The sequence below is a fragment of the Pogoniulus pusillus genome, chromosome 2 (assembly GCF_015220805.1).
Source record: "Pogoniulus pusillus isolate bPogPus1 chromosome 2, bPogPus1.pri, whole genome shotgun sequence".
NCBI lineage: Eukaryota > Metazoa > Chordata > Aves > Piciformes > Lybiidae > Pogoniulus > Pogoniulus pusillus.
Genome location: NC_087265.1, coordinates 42,318,479 through 42,340,588, shown reverse-complemented (window position 1 = coordinate 42,340,588; position 22,110 = coordinate 42,318,479). Strand labels below are relative to the sequence as shown.

The following is a 22,110-nucleotide window of genomic DNA, read 5'->3' as shown; positions in this document are numbered from 1 at the left end:
TCTTTATCAAAGTGCTCTAGAAAGATATCCCCAGATTAATTTTGCAGTTGTTCATGTTAGGACAAATGTGTTCCAAAGTCCAGCTGTAATTCTGTAAATACAGGCTGGTTTGCAATCATTCATAGTATTAAGAAGTCAGACTAATGTCATCCTGTATTTAAATGTATAGATGCACAGTATCACAGCAATAAAACCATTCCAAACAGAGTGCTGTGCTAGAAAAATAATATAAGTTTGTGTTTACTATACAAAAGGAAATGAGAATCCCATTGACAGTAAGGCTGGGTTGGCCATGGATACTCCCAAAAGATTTACACCTTGATTGACACTTCAAAGAAAATCAAAGTCCATGGTCCCACTGATTTTCATCCGCATTATTTGAATGCACATTTTACTTCATTTTACTTTTTCTTTTTTATGCTATGATCTGGTAGTAGAAAAAGAAAATTTTACTGACAGTTTACTGACCTAAGACACATTTTTATGTGCCATTTTCTTCATATATAAGTGACTATAGAGATTACATTAGATGTGCAAAGTTTGATGTGGACTCTGTTTTTTGGCAAACATTTTTCCCTTTGCCAGAGATTTTTCACATGTTTCTTGCTCTAGCCCCTCCCACAGTTCTCTGCTTCTCCCCCCACCAGTGCCAGTGCTTCTGTTGTTTCTGCATGTGAGAAAAGCAAGATAAAGATAGATAAATACAGGTGAAAAGAACCAACCCCAGAGTCTTTCGTGTTTGAAAGTTGTGCACTCTTTCAGAGTAGTGAATCAACCAGATCAGGTGCAGTTATTTTACTAAAAGCAACTTGTCTTACAGGATGTGGAAGCAAACACAGTAAGACTCAAAGAGCATGACCAAGATGTCTTGGTGTTGGAGAAGATCCCAGCAGGAAACAGAGTTTCTAATCAAGGAAATTCACAGCCTCAGCACAAGTATGTTTTTTCATTCAATGTTGCAAATGTCAGACAATGATTATTAACCTTTTCAGATGGTATTATTATCCAAACAATAACATATTCCCCCTTTCTATGCAAGAAACCAGAGTATATATTTTTTTTCTTCGTTTTTAATCATCAGCTGATCCCATGCCCCATACTAGATAGAATCATAGAATCAACCAGGTTGGAAGAGACCACCAAGATCATCCAGTCCAACCTAGCACCCAGCCCTAGCCGGTCAACTAGACCATGGCACTAAGTGCCTCAGCCAGGCTTTTCTTCAACACCTTCAGGGACGGTGACTCCACCACCTCCCTGGGCAGCCCATTCCAATGCCAATCACTCTCTCTGGCAAGAACTTCCTCTTAACATCCAGCCTAGACCTCCCCCGGCACAACTTGAGACTGTGTCCCCTTGTTCTGTTGCTGCTTGCCTGGGAGAACAACCCCCACCTGGCTACGACCTCCCTTCAGGTAGTTGTAGACAGCAGTGAGGTCACCCCTGAGCCTCCTCTTCTCCAGGCTGCACAACCCCATCTCCCTCAGCCTCTCCTCACAGGGTTTGTGTTCCAGGCCTTTCACCAGCTTCATCGCCCTTCTCTGGACACATTCCAGCACCTCAACATCTCTCTTGAATTGAGGGGCTCAGAACTAGATCCATTTCCAGCAGCACACCCATTCTGTATCTTTACACAATAATTCTCTGAACATCTCACTTTAAATTCCTGTCTTGTGTAATAGCTTCTAAATAGGCTGCACATGGAGAATGCTGAAACCCTATTAAGCTGAGCTTCTATGTAAAAGGTGTGAGGAAAAGATGTTGTTTTCCTGTTAAGTACAGATATATTCATGTTGGATTTTGAGCTCTGGATTCTACAAAGAGATTGCTAGGTACGAGTTATATACAAAACAAAGATCTCATGCAATGAAAGGCACACAGTTTTTCTTGAAGAATAGGTTTGCACTGTACCAACAATATTCATTATATTTTCTTCAATACTGAAGAAGAGGAAGAACAATTCTGTTTGGATACTACTGTGATAAGAGTAGAGTGAGGCTGTTACCATTGCAAATGTTGATAAGAGCCCTCAAGCCTTTATAAAAGTGTTCTTTGCAAATGGATGCACAATTCTCTTCAGAAATGCTTGAATAACTCCAACAAAATAAGCACCAAAAAGTTTTAAATGTTTTGCCCTAGACCTTACTTTTTCTCAAGGAAAGAGCTAATTTACTGCAAAATATTTTAGGTATGGTTTTCATCTGATCTGGGATTCCTTATACCTATTTTATCTGCATAATTGAATATAAAACTGAGTAAAGACCTGCAAAGGTTTGAACAAACCATTCCATGTATTTTATATACACAATTCATGTATTTCAGAAACTGACTTTTCATCTTTCACTTTATCTACTAGAGAAGCAAATTATGCTACCAGGAAAACATATTCTCTTATGCCAGATTTTTCTTTGTCTGAATGAGAGGAACTTGACTGCAGACAGTGAGTTTACACCAGCAGCTTCAACGCACAGCAGCTTGGTCGTAGATTTAAATGCATTTTCTCAGGGCTGATATATTTACATTCATACTAATTAATACTTTCAAAAGTGCAGTTTTCATTTAAAGGTATTTCAGACACTGCCTACCTCACAAACTGTTTGCATCAGTATTATTTGCAGTATTTAACATTTCCTTGCTTAGAATTTGATAAAAGCAGCTAGAGACATCTATGGTTCCTGGTGAAGTTATATTTTATAGCTTGCCTTCTAGGCATATTTTCAGATGAAGCACCGAATTTCTTTTCTGTAAACATTTTATGCATTTGGTCAGATTTATTGTGGCAGCAAGGGAAACTTTGCTGATAATAGTGTCAAACAGACAATAAGGTTCACTGAGTTCTTGCTCTAGCAGGAGGATTGGACTAGATGATCTTTTGAGGTCCCATCCACCCCTTAACCTTCTGTGATTCTGAGAGTTCACTGTCTACCTTTCAGCAGCCAGATTACTTTGTTAATAGTGTTTTAGCAGTGTCTTTTTGTTTAAAAACTTTCTAAGTGAGTACACTGGGTTTGAAGATGGTGTTTCTCTTCTTTCTGTTGTTAGTAAACAGAGTAAGTGGCTATATTTATCTTTGAGAGTCCAAATGAAAGTGACAGATGTATTCTGATTTCCAGAGTGTATTACTGGAAGGAGTTACTTGAGTGTTCAGTACTTCTGAAAATCACTGTGCCCAGAAAAGAGGCTTAACAGAGACCTCTTCTTAAAGGCTTGCTGCTTTGCCCTTAGTTATGTAGTTTAAATCTCTGATACCTCTTCAGATAAGCTGCCCTTTGGGCTTTGCTCAAAAAGCAGCTATGTAGCATTTGCGCTGCTGTAATGTTCTGTATCCTGGAGCTGTTTCCTGACATATGCAGTCAATCATGAAACTCATATTCTTCTTCTTAGTCTTGGGGAAAACTTCACTTTGGGAACAGATCCTCTCAGTTGCAGTTTGGATTTTACTGCCTCCTCTACTAAGGAGGCATAGTTCCTACATAGCTCCCAGAGCCCTACTTTCAAACAGTGACAGTTTCACTTCGAATGACTAGCTCTGAAGTTCTCACTCCCAAGATCTAACTCTTTATGGGTGATCACACTCATGCAGGATGAATTCAGCAGCCCTGCAAGTCACTTCACTGTTCATTTTCACTTTCATATTCAGAGTGCAGCAACCTGTGATTTCTCTGCTCCACTCACTTAGATACTTGGTTAGTATCTCTGTGAGAATGTGCACTGGCTTAACAAGTGTTTGTGTTCTTGGGACATCAATACAGTTCTTCCAAAGGGATTGGCAGGTAAAAGAACTGTGACGGTCAGCACTCAAAGTGAGGAGGAGCTCCCAGGAGCTCAGCTCCACCACTTATTTCTCAGCAGGAGAAGAGTATCTTCACTTCTCAGGGTTTTTTTCTTTCTTTCTTTCTTTCCTTTTTTTTAAGTTTCATACTTTATCAGTTAGATTCAAAGAAAAAAAAAAGGGATGCAAAGATTGATAGAATGGAAAGAAAAATAATTTAAAAAAATCTGATCTGCAAAGGAAGGGGAAAAAAGACATCAGAATGAGTTTAGCAATATCCTATGATATTCTTCTGCTACTTAAAATCTTGCCCAAAAAAAACTGCCTATTGCAGTAGTTCTCTCACCTCTCTAAATTTACTCCAGGAAATGGTACAGACTTAAGTTTATCCCTCTTGAAAAACCTACAGTATCACAGTATCACCTAAGGCATTACACAAATTTGAGGATACAGTTTGCTCCTTCATTATCTGCCCCCATCTTCTCAGACCAGCCTTCATCAGTGATGCTGAAGGAAATGTTTTCTTTGCTCTGAAGCACGCCAGGTCTTTCTTCATGCTCATAGTAAGTCTGTTAAGACCTTCTAATGACTGTGGATTGCTGTCATTACTGAGATGTTTATTCTCAGTGGAGAAGCATTTCTGATTGCATTTCCCTAGATTTGCACCAGTGCAGCTCTGTTAATTGCAGTGTAACTGTAATGGTGTTATACTGGAGTACTTGTGTAGGGAAGGGGCCATCTGTCATCTCACACTCCCTAATTGGGATGGAGATGGTAACTGCTCCCATTTTACAGGAGGGAAGCCAACAAATATTCTGAGTGAGTTTTGTCCTAAGCCACCCAGATTCTGGTCAGAGCAGGTACTTGGCCTGCATCAGTCTTTATCCTCTCACCAGTATACAACTGTATCTTCATTATCTGTTTTGTCTGTGAGACACTAACTGCTCTTTTCCCTCCCTCAGGTATATTGTGATGTCAGGAACCCCAGAGAAAATTTTAGAGCACTTTCTAGAAACTATGCGCCTTGAAGCAACTTTAAACGAAGCAACAGGTATTGATGTGACAAAGGCTGTCACTGAAAAAAACTAGGAAATCCAAAATTAAAGACAACAAGTCACTTCTTCCAGCCAGATCTGCTATATTTGTACTTTCAGTTCCATATAGAACAGCAAAATTTCAAATGCCAGATGACTCATCACGACTTTAGTTACAACTGTGAGGTCAGAACAGAGCATTCATTGCCACCCATAGATAACGGTTCTCATGCTTCTTGTTCTGGATATCACTTAATACTGTGATCTAGCTTGGTATGTCCAGCCATTGCATTATGCTAGTATAGATATGCCCAACTTTTTCATGTTCATGTCACAGTTGAAGTATCACACTGTAAATTACTTGTTTGTGGTACTTGCCCATGTGCAGGGAAACAAGAATTGTTATGCAAAAGAGAAGAACTCAGCACATGTGTGAGAAATTCCCCTGGGAAATAAGTGCAAGTACAAAGCAGAGAGAATGTAGCCAAACAACCAGGCACTACACGTCATGAAATTGTTTTCAGGTTATGTAGTCTCCTTCTCTGGAGACTTTCAAGGCTTGTCTGAATGCTTTCCTCTGTGATCTGTGCTAGATTGTGTGGTCCTACTCTGGCAGGGGGGGGTTGGACTCGATGATCTCCATGGAACCCTTCCAACCCCTAATATCCTGTGATCCTGTGAACCATGGGCCAAGTCCCAAGAATTCTGCAGCTGTAGTTAGGCTGCTTTTCTTTAGTGAAAAAGAGACATCTAGGGATATAGACATTTGCTGACTTGGTAAGTAAAGAGTCAGGCACAAAAAAACCCCTCCTAATTATAATAAAGAATTGCAGAGACTTTTGTATTAAGCTACAAAGTATCACTTTAGCAAGGTCATTTCACGTTGCAGATGTCTGAGAAGTATATATTCAAAGGTGTTCTTAAACCCAGCTAATCTGTGATTGACCTCAGAGTATTGCAGAGATCTGTATAGTGATCCATAAACGGTGGAAGAATTGAAAGATTACAGAAATCCTTTCTACAGTGCGTGTTTTAATCGCTTTTAAGAACCAAAATTATCCTTCTCTTAGATACCCATTGATTAGGATTATAAGCAGAACGTTGTTCTCTAAGCTTGGAGGTATCTAATCACATTTACTATTCATAGTGTGCATGTATTAGACATTTTTCTAAAATGATTTTTTTAATCTTTTGAAACTTTCCCCCCCCAAAAAATTATTATACCTATACCTTAATGGGATGCAAAACGCCACCATTTACAAACAAAGCTATTTTTAGGATATAGAAGCTCAGCATGCTGGAAAATTGAATTTTTTTTGTATATGAGTTCCTTTAATAACAGTTAAAATCCTCTCTGCTCTGGATATTATGCATAGAAAAATTCCCTCTCTTCCAGAGGTGAGTTTTGTCAACTAAGAGGTATTTTCACATATGAATTACAGTGGAGGCCATGATGTAATGTTACATTACACAGTTGTCTCACTGTGTTTTTCTTGACATCCCTTACTAAGAGGGCTTCTAAATATTTCTCTTATCTCAGAAGTTGCAGCGTATTGCTGCAAGGTATTGTCCCACCATTTCTCAGTGATTGCATGTAAGACTTGCATAGTTTAAAAGTAAAGTTTATTCTCACTGCCAAACTTACTCTGGCTTCTGCAGCCAAGCTTTCTAAATGCTTCATGTCATAAATACAAAGGTAAGGCAAACTGGAATTGACATCAGTGCAACCAGAGACTGTTTTCAGTGGAAAAATAATTTGCTATTTTTTGCCAGAGGAAATGTTGATTGTATTGTTCAGATACATTTTAATGTAAATGTAGCAGCTGTGATACATTCAAATCAAAGCAAAGCCAAAAATTTGACTGTCCATTTTGGCCTTCTACTCAGTGCAAAGAATTAATTTTTGTGCCTCTTCTAGTGTAGTATATACTGAATGTGCTGTCTGGTGTTGTGGCTCCCTGAAGACAAATAGAGCAGCACTTCTTAGGTACCTGGGTGTAGCAGGCCTGTTTCTTCCTCTGCTAAGATCCCTGCACAGATGAGTTGTTGGCTTTTTCTCTCTGCCAAATTTCCCTTTGACACAGACAAATGCCTGCTAACTTAGGTGTGATAAAATTCTTGCAGGTGATAATAAGACAGTATCACAGTATCATCAGGGTTGGAAGAGACCTCACAGATCATCAAGTCCAACCCTTTACCACAGAGCTCAAGGCTAGACCATGGCACCAAGTGCCACGTCCAATCCTGCCTTGAACAGCTCCAGGGACGGCGACTCCACCACCTCCCCGGGCAGCCCATTCCAGTGTCCAATGACTCTCTCAGTGAAGAACTTTCTCCTCACCTCCAGCCTAAATTTCCCCTGGCACAGCCTGAGGCTGTGTCCTCTCGTTCTGGCGCTGGCCACCTGAGAGAAGAGAGCAACCTCCTCCTGGCCACAACCACCCCTCAGGTAGTTGTAGACAGCAATAAGGTCACCTCTGAGCCTCCTCTTCTCCAGGCTAAACAATCCCAGCTCCCTCAGCCTCTCCTCGTAGGGCTTAACATTTCATCTCTATTTGCCCATTCTCCGTTTTCATACTTAACACCTACAAAGTGCAAAAAACCTCATTTGTTATCTGCAAAGGGCTAATGAGTTATTTTAGTTGAAAGACAACTTGTCTTCATGATCCCCAAGCTGTTTACAGGGCTTAATTGACTGTGGTTTTTTTGTGTCTCTTTTCACAGATTCTATTTTAAATGACTTTATTATGATGCACTGTGTTTTTATGCCAAATAGTCAGCTCTGCCCAGCCTTGATGGCACAATATCCTTTTGTAAGGGACAAGTTACATCCCTTTGACAAGTATCTCTGTCAGCGTTGAGACGAAGCTTCTCTTTCTGAAGGAAGTACATCATATTTCACAGAGGCTGTGCCGTGTGGGTAGGTTCTCAGTTGTCTGACTGTAGGTCAGTGTTTCTGAAATGGATTGTATATACACCCATGATGCTGCTCCAGAGCATAAAAACAGGAAGAAATGTCCTGTCCCTCCACCAGATAGGAGAAATTACACATAAGTGAAATTACCTAAAAGTTGGATTACCCTTCCTGTATCTTTTCTGCCTGTCTTAGTTTTAGCTAAACTACAGCTTTTAGATTTTAACCAAGAGTATTATATTTTGGTGATTCCAATGGTCCATTTTATAGATTGCTAGCTGCAAATTGCCTCAAGAAAGAGTTCTTAAACTAGTAGAACTGTAATAGCCTTGGAAGACATAGAAGTAGTTCCTAGGTGCTGTCATAATAGTTATAAATAAAAATAAAAATCATCTGTAATAGTAGCCTGTAGGAAATTTAAGGAACTGCAAGAAACTTGAATTACATATGAATGCCAAGGAGATGAGAGCTTGCTTCAAGAGCTGGAGGTGATCCTCACAGTGTCTGCATGTTTTACAGGAGAAGTCTGTGAAATACCCATCAGTCAGTTACTGGCAGGTCATTTGGTTTGGGGAGATATTGGGCACTGAGAGTGTTTCTTGTGTACAGTGACTTGAAACTATCTAGTGCCTGGGAGCATTAAATAAACATACAGTGTTTTCTGGTTTATAGACTTCTGACAGGGGCATAATAACTTCAATTCCTTATATATTTTTCTAGAATCAGATTGGTGTGAAAGTGTGCTTTCCTTGAAGCTCAGCAGGGTGAGTGACATCTTGGAAAGCTAACACCTTGACACCACAAAATAGAGCATCATGTCCTTGTCTGGCAAGCTTGAGAATCCATTTGTGTTACTCCTAGCAAAGACAGTAATGGTTTTGAAAACCTTTGGACTCATAAAACTGATCTGCAGAAATTGTTTGTGCACCTGAAACAAACGTTTTCTGAAACTACATGGGTTTGGACATCAAAACTATTACAAAATGCCATTGCTGACAGCTTTGAGAGGGGAAGAAAAGAGCACCACTTTTAATGGGTTTTTTTGTGTGTGTGGTTTTGGTTTATTCTAGCTTATCTACCTCATATTATTCAATTAGTCCATTTGGGAATTATTTGGTTAGGGCAATTATCGAGGCAGGAATTATATGAGGAGAAGCTGAGGGAGCTGGGATTGTTTAGCCTAGAGAAGAGAAGGCTCAGGGGTGATCTCATTGCTGTCTGCAACTACCTGAAGGGAGGTTGTAGCCAGGTGGGGGTTGGCCGCTTCTCCCAGGCAACCAGCAACAGAACAAGGGGACACAGTCTCAAGTTGTGCCTCTAGGCTGGATGTTAGGAGGAAGTTCTTCACAGAGAGAGTGATTTGCCATTGGAATGGGCTGCCCAGGGAGGTGGTGGAGTCACCATCCCTGGAGGTGTTCAGGAGAAGCCTGGATGAGGCAGTTGGTGCCATGGTCTAGTTGACTGGATAGGGCTGGGTGCTAGGTTGGACTATCTGATCTTGGAGGTCTCTTCCAACCTGGTTGATTCTACGATTCCATGATTCTATGACTCTGTGATATAAAATATGTAGTTAATTGTATTTCCAGAAAGCCCCACCCACAATTACACAGTAATTAGTTAAATTTGGGTTCTAATGCAGTCAGGAAACTCTTCACAAGGATGTTTATGGGCAATTCATTCATTTAGGAGAATCAGAAGAATTGGAAAAGTTTAGCCACAAAGTGGCTTTGCCTCACTCACAAATAGGCAGCCTGCAGCCCTAGGGAAAGTCTGCTCTACTCACTGTAGGGGAGTAGAAATTTCAGGATAGTCCCTGGCTTCTTTATGGCAGGGTTGGAACTGTTTGGCCATTGAGAGGCTTCCAGATCTTCCCAGGGTGCTGGGAAAGAGGCAGATGATCTCTGATCTGATGCTGGTTCCTCTTGGCACAGAGGTCTGCAGAGGTGCAGGCAGCATCTCTTGCAGATGTGCAGAGAGCAGGATGTCAGCGACACTTCTTGCCACATTGTGAGGCACTTAAATGCCTTCTCCTGGGAAACTTGAGGCACTTAACTTTCCAGGTAGTTCAAGCCCAAAAGATCAGGGCTAAGCTGGTGTGAAGCACAAGTCAGAGCAGAACACATTGTCCAAGAGCAGTGAGACAGAGGCAGGCAGACAGAAGCAGCACAACTGCTTGCAACTTAGCTCAATTTATGTTATTTGCCCAAGTGCAAAGGCTCCTTTGGCTGCAGAGATTCACCAATCAAGATGGCATTTGCAGAACTGACCATATTAGGTGAAACCAGGGCTTGCTCACCCTTATTTGAGCAAGACACCAACAAGTACTTAAACACCTGTGGGTACCTGTTTATTACGTTTGGGAGGGGACATAATGACCCAAGCCTTCGTTTTCCTCTCCACCTTGCTTCCCCTTCAGCAGAAGGGTGGGGCAAGCCAGAACATCTAATAGGGCTATTAGCCTTCCAGGGCAGGGATTCAGGCTCATCTATGCTTAGTTATCCCTTAACTGGGAACATAAGATGCACAAGCAAATATTCTGATGATCAAAGTGATAGTGCCACTTATGTATATGTATTTACTTTCCATGAAATCTGGAGAGGAAGCTAAGACCATGGTCTTAAGTGGGTCATGGCAGGCATTGTGCTAATTCTTATCCTCCTTGGATAAGAGGATAAGGAAAAGGAGGAGGAGGGCTGAGAGTAAATGGTGTCCTACTGCTTTAGTGTCAGCTTTTCATAGAGCTGAATTATTATTTATTTGTTCATTCTGAATGTGAAAAATCAAACTGTGCTCTGTTGATTGTACTATTGAAATTCATCATCAGAATGAAAGGTTACTAACAAAGCTCATCTTTTCTAAGCAGATCACTCTGCAAAACTGTTTGCCAGTGCTGTGAGGCTAAGGACCAGGTTAGTTTGGCTCAGGGAGGAAATGAAAAAAGAAAAAGAAGAAAGGTGATTCAGCCAGAGACACTGGTTTTTGCTCCAGCTTTAAATCAATAGAAGTCTATTTTCCTACACCCACTTAAAATACTGTTTTGGTTGGCAGCATGCAAATATGAGTAGAGCTAGACCACTGGAGTGCTTTCAAGCATAGTACAGGTACACATAATTTGGATTTTCAGTTCTTTTCTGCCAGTGTTTTGTCATGTTTAAGTTCTTCAATCCTGAAAGAAATGGACAGAAGCACCACTTTGGCTGGGTCACATTGTTGATTGCTGTGGATTCAGCCCTTAAACTGTGCTGTCCCTTGGCACCCTACTCTTAGATCCTGCAATATTAACACATCCTGCAATATTTATAGGGAAGCAAAGAGTATCCTTCCTGTCCTGGATGAAGACATCAGTCCTGTATGTTGGACCAAGGCCACTATTTCCCTCGCTTCTTCGCAGAGATGGAAATGGACAAATTCTCAGAGCTACAGCTTGTCAGAGGAATGCAGGACAAAGCCCTAGAGATAAACTGAAATACAGCAGCACCTCTAAAAGTGCTGCTTGGAATAGTGAAAGTGTGTGGGCATGGGTGTAGGTGTGCCCCTGTGAAGGACTGCTGTCACTTCTATGCAATCTGTGAATCCATAAATGCAAAGTATAAACTCTTGCTCTCTGTAGCTCATAGTCTTCCTCCAGCATGTATGAATGTTTTGGGAATCTCCTTTCCCATCATGCCAGCAAAACAGTTTGCATTCTGCTGTAGCAATGGGTGCTGATTTTGCACAGCTGTGTATCATAGAATTATAGAATCAACCGGGTTGGAAGACACCTCCAAGATCAGCCAGTGCAACCTAGCACCCAGCCCTAGCCAGTCAATTAGACCATGGCACTAAGTGCCTCATCCAGGCATTGCTCCACCACCTCCCTGGGCTGCCCATTCCAATGCCAATCACTCTCTCTGGCAAGAACTTCCTCCTAACATCCAGCCTAGACCTCCCCCAGCACAACTTGAGACTGTGTCCCTTTTTTCTGTTGGTGGTTGCCTGGGAGAAGAGACCAACCCCCACCTGGCTACAGCCTCCCTTCAGGTAGCTGTAGACGTGCAGGGTAGAACAGACTTCAGAACCACTTACATTTCCTAATATGCTAGACATACTTAGTAAGATGTGTGTATACTGAACTCTAACCATGCTGGTGTTGGTAAATATTTTACAATCCTCTGACACCTATTGCAAATGTACTGGATATTTTACTTCTGATTGCAGTCCACACCAAAGCTGTAGCCTCTGGGTCCCATAAAAATGAGAGAATTCTTCACTGACTTTCCCTGTGATAATGTTAATAAAAGGGCAATTAATATAAATGAGCAGTAAAAATACAGACAAATTACCAGTGCCTGTGGTGAGTCAGTTAATAAGAAAGTAAAAATGCATGAAATAATTAGTGTTTTAAAAGTAAAAATGGCATGAGAAAAATTACTCAGTAGAACATGAAGCTTGCTCCCTGAGACATTACAGCTTAAAATATATTATTTACTTCTTATGGCCCTTTGACTTAATGTACTCCCATAAATGCACTGACATTCATGTTTAGTTCTATAGTAATTTTATACCTGTCCAAGGAAAATTAAAATGCAGATTTCTAGAAGTTTGTGACTCAGCTGAGTGCCTCACTAACCCTGGCCGTATGTCAAATCTCTTCAGGGTTTTTGGGCTGGAGAATCATTTGGAACACGTGAGTTAATAGATATTTTTTCCCATTAGATTTCACGAGTATTTGTTTGATGAATGTTTCCAAATGAGAAGCTGAAGATAAATATATTGGATAATTTTTCTAATTGGTATTTTAATTTTCCTTTTAACATTTTGTTAGAGCAACTGAATTGATGCTGGACTTTTCTGTGAATGAAAGAGTGTCAGTATTTAATATTAAATCATAGAGTCAAGCAGGTTGGAAGAGACCTCCAAGATCATCCAGTGCAACCTAGCACCCAGCCCTATCCAATCAACTAGGCCATGGCATTAAGTACCTCACCCAGTCTTTTCTTGAACACCTCCAGGTACAGTGACTCCACCACCTCCTCAGCAGCCCATTCCAATGCCAATCACTCTGGGAAGAACTTCCTCCTAACATCCAGCCTGTACCTCCTCCAGCACAACTTGAGACTGTCACTACTGTCGCTATTGGGAACAGTCATTTTATATCTATATATGTCACTATTGGGAGTAGTATTATTCATAACTGTACAGAATCAGAATTTTGCTGAGAAGAATGGCTGATGATGTAACTTCACTCATTCTGAATCAGAATTTTGCTATCTGAGAAGAATGGCTGATGGTGTAACTTCACTCATTCTGTTCTTACTTAACCTTCACCAGTTTATTGGGAAACACTGCTTTATAGTGCCAACCTCTGGCTGCTGAGAACTAGGTACACAAATTGTCATATCCTGTATCTGATGGGGATCCTTCATCATTTTTGTATATGCTAAAGGCTGAAATTACCTCAGTTTACTGCCTGTTGTGCCTTTACTTATTTCTTGGTTTCTTCCTTTCAGTAAATGTTGGATTTGGCCTTCTTGCTATTTGCTTGTCTTTGCAATGTTGACACTTCATCACAAAAAAGGTCAATGACATTTTCCCATTTTCTATTGCTGTTTTCACAAAATAACTAACACAAATTATTGTGTCCCAAATATGCTTTATTTGATAGAGTGGAAATTTCTGATTTCCTCATATGCAAAGTGAGGCTATTACAGAATCTATTATTCTAACCCATGTCTCTATAGTCAGTCCAGGCTGTAAACTTCTGTGTCCCCTAACCATAATGGGACTGAAATTCATCTTGGGTTGCAGTAATATCTGAAAATAAAGGAAATAGCACTGGTCATTCATTCCAGTAGAAGACTGGAATTGTTAGTAAACACAAAGTAAGCTAATTTGGGCTTTTTTATTCCTCTCCAACTGTCTCCAGAGAATAACAAGGAGAGACATAAACTACTCTACAGTTCAGCTTCTTCTGTATCGTTCCAAGTGTAATTTCTAGTCTGCTCTCCTACAACAGCCATCTCTGCAGATTGTGATATTCCTATGCTCTTTAGAGAATTCACCATCTTTTTACTTTTTAGTATGAATGTGAAAGTGTCACCAGTCTTTATGCTTGTGGCAGTCAGAAATCAAAAGTATATCTTAGAAGGTTGTATCTGAGCACCCCGAAGGTGGTTTCTTGGAAGTCAGCTGTTTGTGAATTCTTACTGGTTTTGATATTTTCAATTACTGAGCATTTTCCTTGACACCGTGGCACTTACCATGCCCAGCCTTCCCAGGGTACAGAGCAGGAGAAAATGGATTATGCCCTCAACAATAAAAGGCGAGTGATTCGATTGGTTCTGCAGTGGGCTGCTTTATATGGAGATTTACTGCAAGAAGATGAAGCAGCAATGGCCTTTTTGGAGGTACAAAGGAGTTGTTGTATTGTCACACTGAAAAGTAGCTATGAAGCAAGATACGTGGAAAACCTGTTCTCCATCTGTAGGAATCTGTTGTGAGCTAAAGAGAAGCAGGTCATTTCAAAGTGCAAACTCCTAACTGTTCTCTTGGGTTTAGCTGCAGACACCACAGCAGTGCTTGAAATATTGCCAGCCTCTGGACCTCTGAAAATAGCTGCTGGAGTTGCAGACCCATTTCAAAACAGTGCATGGGTAGATTGCTTTATAGCAATAGAGGAATTCACTTTTTTCAATGTCCTCTTGTGAATAGTTCAGAGGCTCTGCAGGTTGATCTGGAAGGTTGTTTATACCCACCTGAGTGTGCCAGGGAGGAGCTGGAGGCTTCTCACTTTACAAAACCAAAATCCTTTCCATTTGAATGAAAACAGTACACTGAAGCTATTAGAACTTAAGATCTTTGTCTCCAGAATCTTTGTGATCCCTTAAAATCATTTAATTCCTCAGAGACTGTTTGGAAGGAAGGTTGTTGTGGTATGTGCCATATCATATTTCTAAGATGTGCACTGACAGTGTCATGTTAAGGCATTGTGATTGCCATTATTGGTACACAGTGTGTTTATCGAGCACATTCCTATTTGTTACTGCCTGAATGGAAGCTCTTACCCCAAAAAAATGAATCAAAGACAAGAGTTAGCCAGAGGAGTAGAGAGGGGTCTTAAATATGATGGACATACAGCAAGTCCACATGGGAAAGCTTTTCATCATAGGCAAGCTTTGGAGACAGACATAATGTCCAGAAGATAAAATTAGAGAACAATTATATAGACCCTTCTTTGGGTCACTTTTATGTAGGTGTGGCAGGAAGAGGTTTGAGTAGGGTAGCAGGCTGGAGTAGCCAAGTGTTAACAACTCAGTGAGGACTACAGCAGCAGTGGGTAAAAAGCATTATCTTGTGAATTTTATAGTCTTTATGCTTGATAATCTGAAAATGCAGTTTTTGCACAAGCAGTCAGTGGTCATACAGAGAGCTAAGGAGCCTTGTCAGGCCTCCCTTCTGCATGTGTAAGTCACGCTTTAAATCAGCTGGAGATAAACAAGTAGAAGAAATAGAGGGTTGAGCCCAGCATGTGTTCCTCTATGTAGATTATCATTCTTTATAATCACTAAGATATCAGATGTCATGTCATAATCCTCTATCCTGAGTATTGCTTATTTAAAGATGATTCTGTGTCAATTGCAGGAATTTTATGTATCTGTATCAGATGATACTCGAATGATTGCAGCACTAAAGGAGCAACTTCCAGAGCTTGAGAAAATCGTAAAGCAAGTGTAAGCACAGTTTTCACTTCTTTCTTCTCCTTAACTTTTTTTTCTCAATAAGTAAATGAAAACAGTTATTGCTTGTGTCTATTAAAAGTCAGTTCTGTGAATGGCATTCAGTCATACAGGACTGAATGTTTGCATGCAGACTTGTTTGGATGAATGTCTGTGGCTCTCTCTGCATCGTTGTTGCAAACACCAAACTGTCATTAAAAGCTTGACAGAGGGAAAAAGGAACTAAGTACACACAGTCGAAACTTCTTTGGGTGGATGCTTATTTCATGCTGATATGGAGTTAGTATGTAATTTTCCTTGCCTTGGTCACAGATCAACTGTGATATGACTTAGTGTTTTCATATATGCAAACATGAGTATGCTGACATTGTAGTTTGACAACTAATCCATGATCTGTAGGTGATTTTCTACACAACATCTTCCAGGCAATATTAATTATATATTATGTGCTTTACCTTTTTATAGTTCTGAAGAACCTAAAGCATCACAAAAGAAGGTGAGAGAAAGTATTTGTCCATTTTCTAAAGTAAAAGCCTTAGCACAGCAAATCCATAAGCACCTTCTCTTTACTAATTGTGGCTATATTGAAACAACACATTGAGAAATAGCTTTTAACATTGTCAACATCTTCATTGCTAGTCTCTTTTCCTGCCACTGGTAAGAGAACTACTGTAGCTCACGTTTACCCCATAATGTTTGGTTTTGCATTAATGTGAATCCTGATGATCTACTTTCAGCACAAAGTTCTTCTGCAGCTGTTCAATGCAAATGATGACAGAGCACAGAAACGCCAGCCTATCAGGGGCAGTGATGAAGGTGAGTTTCTTCCTTGCCAAGATTTCTTGAGACACTGAAAGGTGCAGAAAATTTCTCTTATCTCAAAAAATGATCTAAAAATAAACAACAGTACTTACCTACAGTTTGAAGCCTGTCTTGAAACAAACCCTGTTTGCTTTTCCTAGCCAAACAGTCTCCAGCCTTGAAGTGCTCCTGGTCTTTTTCTTTAGTTGTGCTATTAAACATTATGCTTTCTCAGAGGAAGGTGAAAAAAAAAACCTTTAAAATAGGGAATGAATAAACTGGGTAAGTGTGCTAGTTTGAGGCTAGCTAGAATGCTTTGGTGAGAAGAATTAGATTAAAGGCTGTGCAAGGGAAACAGTGGTGATGTCTACTTCACTCATAGGCTTGCTGAGATGTATAAGAACAAGAACATAAATATAGATGAGGCAGTCGCTACCTGGGCTGTGGGCTGAGCTTATCTCTCTCTCTAACCTAATCTGCCATCTTTGTGACTAATCCACCTGCTTCCTAACCCACTGGCCAACCATCCAGTCTTCCTTGGGCACAAGGCAATGTCTAGGGTAAGGTAGAGAGGGGTGGGAGAAGGTGGAAGGGTGGTTGAGAGCTCCTCCTGGGGACTCAGGTTTCTGGAAGGGGTATTGTGTTTCTGTATTTCCTTTTACCTTGTACATTTCTGTGTATAGCTGTATGTACTGTAAATATCTGCTTGTATATTGTGCTAAGCTGTAAGTAGAAACTTCATTCAATTTCCAGAGCCACTGAGTCTAGTCTGGGTGATTTCCAAAGTGTGGGGGGGCGGAGAACACCCAAACCATCACAGTAAGAATCAGTACAGTGTCCTTGCAGGTAATGGCAGTGCACTAAACAGTGAGTTCTGAATGTCTTCCCTTGGTAGTGCAGTGGAGCTAACATGTACAGCTGTTCTCTTGCAAGATATGTGTGGAGCACATAATCATGCTGTGGATACTCTCTCCTGTTGCACACAGCCTAGAAAATAAAATCTGCTGGTTTGAGCTATTGCTATTGTTTGATTCTCTTAGGAGATTAAGTTAACATATACAGTGGTGTATCAGAATATCATTTGAAGTTGTGATGGCTTTTCATATTGTCCTTACTTCAGGCAGATGAAAGCATTGCTATGTGAGCAAAATCCTGAGCTCTGCTGATGAGATCTGTTAATTGTGCACAAAAATACATGCCCCTTAAAACTCAAAAATCTGAGGATTTATTTGCCTCTGCTAGGGCCAGTCCCTCAACAGTGTTGTGCTGCAACTTCATCAGAGAAAATAGCTTCTGCTGCGAAGTATTTGATATTAAATGCCATTCCTTGCTAATAAGGGAACAAAATGCAAGGGTGGATAGCTAAGAAAGCTGGTGACATAACTCAAACCAACAGGAGAGCCATTTCAAACGCTGAAGATAACTGCATATGTACAAGAGACATCCTGACAGTTCTGCAGCTTCTCTTGTCTGTATCGGTGTTTCTTCTAGAAACAGTTGCTGCCACCACAGAGATACTACTTGTCTGCTACTACTGCTGTCTGTGTGGACGGGTAGTCACTACTTTTTTAGTTTTCAGGGCAGGCAGCACACTGAACATTGACAATCCATAGACAGCTATAACCTCAGGGGCTGCATGGCTTGGCTTGACAGCTGAGCTGAAGGAGTATTTTGCTAACTTCTGTCTTAAAGTCATGGCATTTTGTGCCTTGTGTTTTTCAGGCTAATGTACTGTCATATTGATTTCTAGGCATCCAGAGACCTGGGTTCATGTATTATTCTGTGAGACAATTTGTACTGCACACTCAAGTGTATCCTTATTTTTAGGGTATATTTCTTCACCATCTACAGCATTCTTGATTTCAGCTTACTTGTGAAAAACAGGTTGCAACAGTTAAGTTCTGATCATAACGAAACCGTTTTCAGATCTATTTTCGTAAATGTGAAAGTTATTTTTCCTATAATTAAGAGAGTTTGCAGACAGATTTCTTGACCCTTGAAAAGAAGTGTTGATTTAAAATATTATCATGTGTGGAATATAACAAAGTGCCATATTAGATTGGTATCCATACATTTTATGTACATATATATATGAAACCCATCCAATAATGAAACAGAACATCCGAGGAATGGGGAGCAATCAAAGCTGCAGTGATTTGTTGTTGTTTTATTTGTTTCATTTATAAGGAGTAGCTACTGAAATAAAAGTAATTTGTACCCTGACATCTGCATGGTTGTTACACTACACATGGCATACCCAGCACAATCTTTTTGCTTTAGTTCTGTTTAAGGTGTACTGCATAGACCAGACCTATACCACCATCCGGGTGCCAGTGTCGGCCTCTGTGAAGGAAGTGATCAGCGCAGTAGCAGATAAGCTGGGCTCTGGAGAAGGCCTCATCATAGTAAAGATGAGTTCAGGAGGAGGTACTGTATTTGCATCATCTTAAAACATCTTTCACTTAACAGTGAAGCAGAATGTTGGGAGAAACTGGAAGTCAAGGCTTGTGTGCACGTTTGGCTGGTACATAGGTTCTTAATTACAAGTCAGCCTTTTCCTGACTAGGCACAGACTGGAGCTCACCTGGGGAAGAGAAAAATGGAGAATCCTTTGTACTTGTGTGTTACAAAGCAGAGCTACCCCAAATTTCCTTCACTATAAGACTTGCAAGAGTTTTAACAACAGAGCTAAGAGGCAAGCATGGATAATGTCAGGGTAGACATATAAATCAGCAGTAGCAGAAAAATGCACTGCAGACATTTTGGTAGTGGTCACTGCCATTCTGGCTGCTCTTTCCATGCAAACCACTACAGAACAACTTTGTGTCAAGCCAGATAACCTAGTGTTCATAAAAGGTCAGGAGTCATCCCTCAACTATAGGCTGTGGAAATGAGAGAGTAACTGCAGGGTGAATTGTGCTGGAGAATTGATGTTGCTGAAGTGCTCTGCTTGGGTATGACTGTATGGACACACACAGAGCTAATGAGAGCTGTGTTGGAAGGCATTTTTTCAAGTGATGCCTGCCCAAACCAGCACAGTTCCTGAGAACTAACACCAGGCTGCTCCACCTTTTGCAGTTGCAGCAATTTTTTATTGTCAGATTTGCTGACAGACAGTGCATGCTGGAACAGATTGTTTTGTAAGTTATTTCATTGTCTTCTTTACCTGTGATACGCTCTTCTAGAACTGCTGTAACAAGGTTTGAATATAGCTGCATTTCATCACCTCTTTATGCAGTTACTGTCTTCCAAGGCAATTTCCATTAAGAACAGTTCTCCAGATGTTTACAGCTCAGAGAAGAATTAATGGAGTCCTTAATTATGGCTGATTTTTTGCAGGGAGTTTCTAGACATGGCAGCACAGGCTTCTTGACCTGTCTGTACATACTGGGGCTGGGATTTTAGTTTTGTGTGCCAGCTCTGTGGAAGACTGGTTTGGGCTGAGCTTATTGTGACAGTTCTTCAGTAAAGAGGACCTTGTTGTCATCTGTGGTGTATCCTGGACACGTACCCTGCAAAAATTAGTTTCCAGAAGGGTAATCTGTGCAGCTGCTGGATCAGTTCTGCTGTAAGTTCTACATGTATGTAATACATAATCTTCTGTTTCATTTTTGCAGAAAAGGTTGTGCTCAAACCTCATGATGTTTCAGTGTTTACAACTCTCAGTGTTAATGGACGGCTGTTTGCTTGCCCGCGTGATCAGTTCGATTCGTTGGTATGTGTTCAGTTCTCAGGAGCTTCAGCTCTTCCATTTATTTGAACTCTTGTCCCCTTTTACATTATCAATGATTTACCTAAAAGCTAGTGGAAGCATTCACACCAAAGGGCTTGTCACAGTGCCCTGAAATGAAAACAAGGTAATGTTATAATTTCCTAAACTAGAGCAGAAATACATCTGATTCACAGGACAGCACTTGATTGCAGTATTCTCTGTGTCACAGTGAGCACATGTAAGAAGAGTTGAAGATAGATGTTATCAATTAAGGCATTCTGGAGACTTGATTCCAACAGTAAATTCTTTAAAATATTTTATTTCTCAGCCTTCCAAAATACTGTATCAAAACCTCAGATGATTCGAAGTAGAACCACAGCAAATATTCCTGGTCGAAAGTCTGATTTTCTTAAGTAGAATGGTTCATAAGTACTTACAGTTTATATGGTAATTCTGACAGTCTCCATGGGGTCTGCTTTTACAGAGTTTGATTTGACTGTATTTTTTGTTCCTTTTATTTCATTAAAAACAAATGTCATTGCCAAGTCATGTCAGCATGAACTCTATTACTCGTAGCCTTGTTTCGGCCTCCTGTATGCTTTTAACAAGCCACTTAGTATGTATGCCTGATTTCTTTTATAGATATGGTAAAATGTATGCTTTGCTGCTGCTTTCAATTTAGTAACCAGGGAATGCACATCCAGCATGCTATAGTTCCATGCAGAGATACCTCTTGTTCAGTTTATTAAATTCTGGTGTTCCCTTAAGGTTAATTAATCCTGCCAAGTAGATACTGTCATGGGGCATGCTGCTCTAAAGCAGGGGTGTTGCATCAGTACATCTATGCTGGGTACTTTTATGTGGCTCTGCATTATCTGTGTAGACAGCTTTGGCAGCAAATTGTTATGACTTTTTGTTTCCTTTCCCATGCTATATAGCGTGGATCAAGTACTCAAAATGCTGCAGGGAGAGGGTCCAGCAGAGGGCTACGAGGATGATTAGGGTACTGGAGGGCATGGCTTATGAGGAGAGGCTGAGGCACCTGGGGCTTTTTAGTCTGGAGAAGAGAAGACTTAAAGGGGATTTGATAAATGTTTATATTATAAGGCTGGCCAGGAAGGGGGGGGACACAGGCTCTGCTCACTTGCTCCCTGAGATAGGACAAGGAGCAATGGGTGTAAATTGCAGCAAAAGAGGTTCCACCTCAACACAAGGGGGAACTTCTTTACTGTAAGGGTCACAGAGCACTGGAATGGGCTTCCCAGAAAGGTTGTGGAGTCTCCTTCTCTGGAGACTTTCAAGGCCTGTCTGGATGTGTTCCTCTGTGATCTGTGTTAGATAGTATTGTCCTGCTCTGGCAGGGGGGTTGGACTCGACGATCTCCTTGGGTCCCTTCCAACCCCTAACATCCTGTGGTCCTGTGAGCTCTAAGATGCAGGGCTGCAATGTGCTAGTTTTCATCACCTGGACTGACTTGGGCAGGAATTAGGGGGGAACACTCAGCACCTTTAAGATGGTTCTCATTTCTGTGTAACCAAATATATGCCCTTATCAGCTGCATTTTTCCAAAGAGCTAGAGACAAATTGAGTAACATTACAACCGTGCCTCCCTCCTAGTTTCATCCATTCACATTCCAATTTCTGGCTGCTGCCTGTGCATGTTTGTTCTTCTGCTCAGTAGATGAATTTCCAAATGAATTTACATCTAAGTGCTTTTTTCTCCTAGCCTTGGAAAATATGTGTTTGTTATGGTAACAGCCCAGTTGTGGTTTGCTTCCAAGTAGGGGAAAAAAGCCCTCTTTCAGTCTAGAGGGTAATGCTCTTTCCATGGATTTCTACAAACAGGATTTTCTGCACAAACTGCTGTACTTGTAACTCATACTCTGTCTTAAAGTAAAGACCTTTTCTGTTTGTGCCAGTCCCAGTTCAGCAGAATCTTCAGGCTGTTCTAAGATTGATGGCTGTCCTGATTTTTAAAAAAATAATACTTTGCTTATATACACCATTTTGGGAAGCTGTAGATGGAGCTTTCAAGGTAATAAGGCCTGTGGTTTAGTTTAATAACCTCTAACCAGTTTGTATTATAACCATATTTGAAAGAGGTTCTTTCCTAGAGTGCAGAGCAAGAACTCGTAAAGAAACAAAGCTCCTACAGGCTGCAG

The 22,110-nt window shown here is 40.7% G+C and overlaps 1 protein-coding gene across 4 annotated transcripts in view; it reads left to right on the top strand.

The window, feature by feature from the left end:
* RAPGEF4 (Rap guanine nucleotide exchange factor 4) overlaps window positions 1-22,110 on the top strand; it is a 175,305-nt gene that overhangs the window by 130,196 nt on the left and 22,999 nt on the right. For all 4 annotated transcript variants that reach the window (XM_064162704.1, XM_064162713.1, XM_064162731.1 and 1 more), the window contains 9 exons: window positions 821-936; window positions 4,735-4,823; window positions 7,531-7,609; window positions 13,956-14,106; window positions 15,341-15,429; window positions 15,901-15,931; window positions 16,173-16,251; window positions 18,517-18,663; window positions 19,854-19,951. In XM_064162704.1, coding sequence (XP_064018774.1) covers window positions 821-936; window positions 4,735-4,823; window positions 7,531-7,609; window positions 13,956-14,106; window positions 15,341-15,429; window positions 15,901-15,931; window positions 16,173-16,251; window positions 18,517-18,663; window positions 19,854-19,951 — 879 coding nt within the window. The remainder of the gene's footprint in view (window positions 1-820; window positions 937-4,734; window positions 4,824-7,530; window positions 7,610-13,955; window positions 14,107-15,340; window positions 15,430-15,900; window positions 15,932-16,172; window positions 16,252-18,516; window positions 18,664-19,853; window positions 19,952-22,110) is intronic.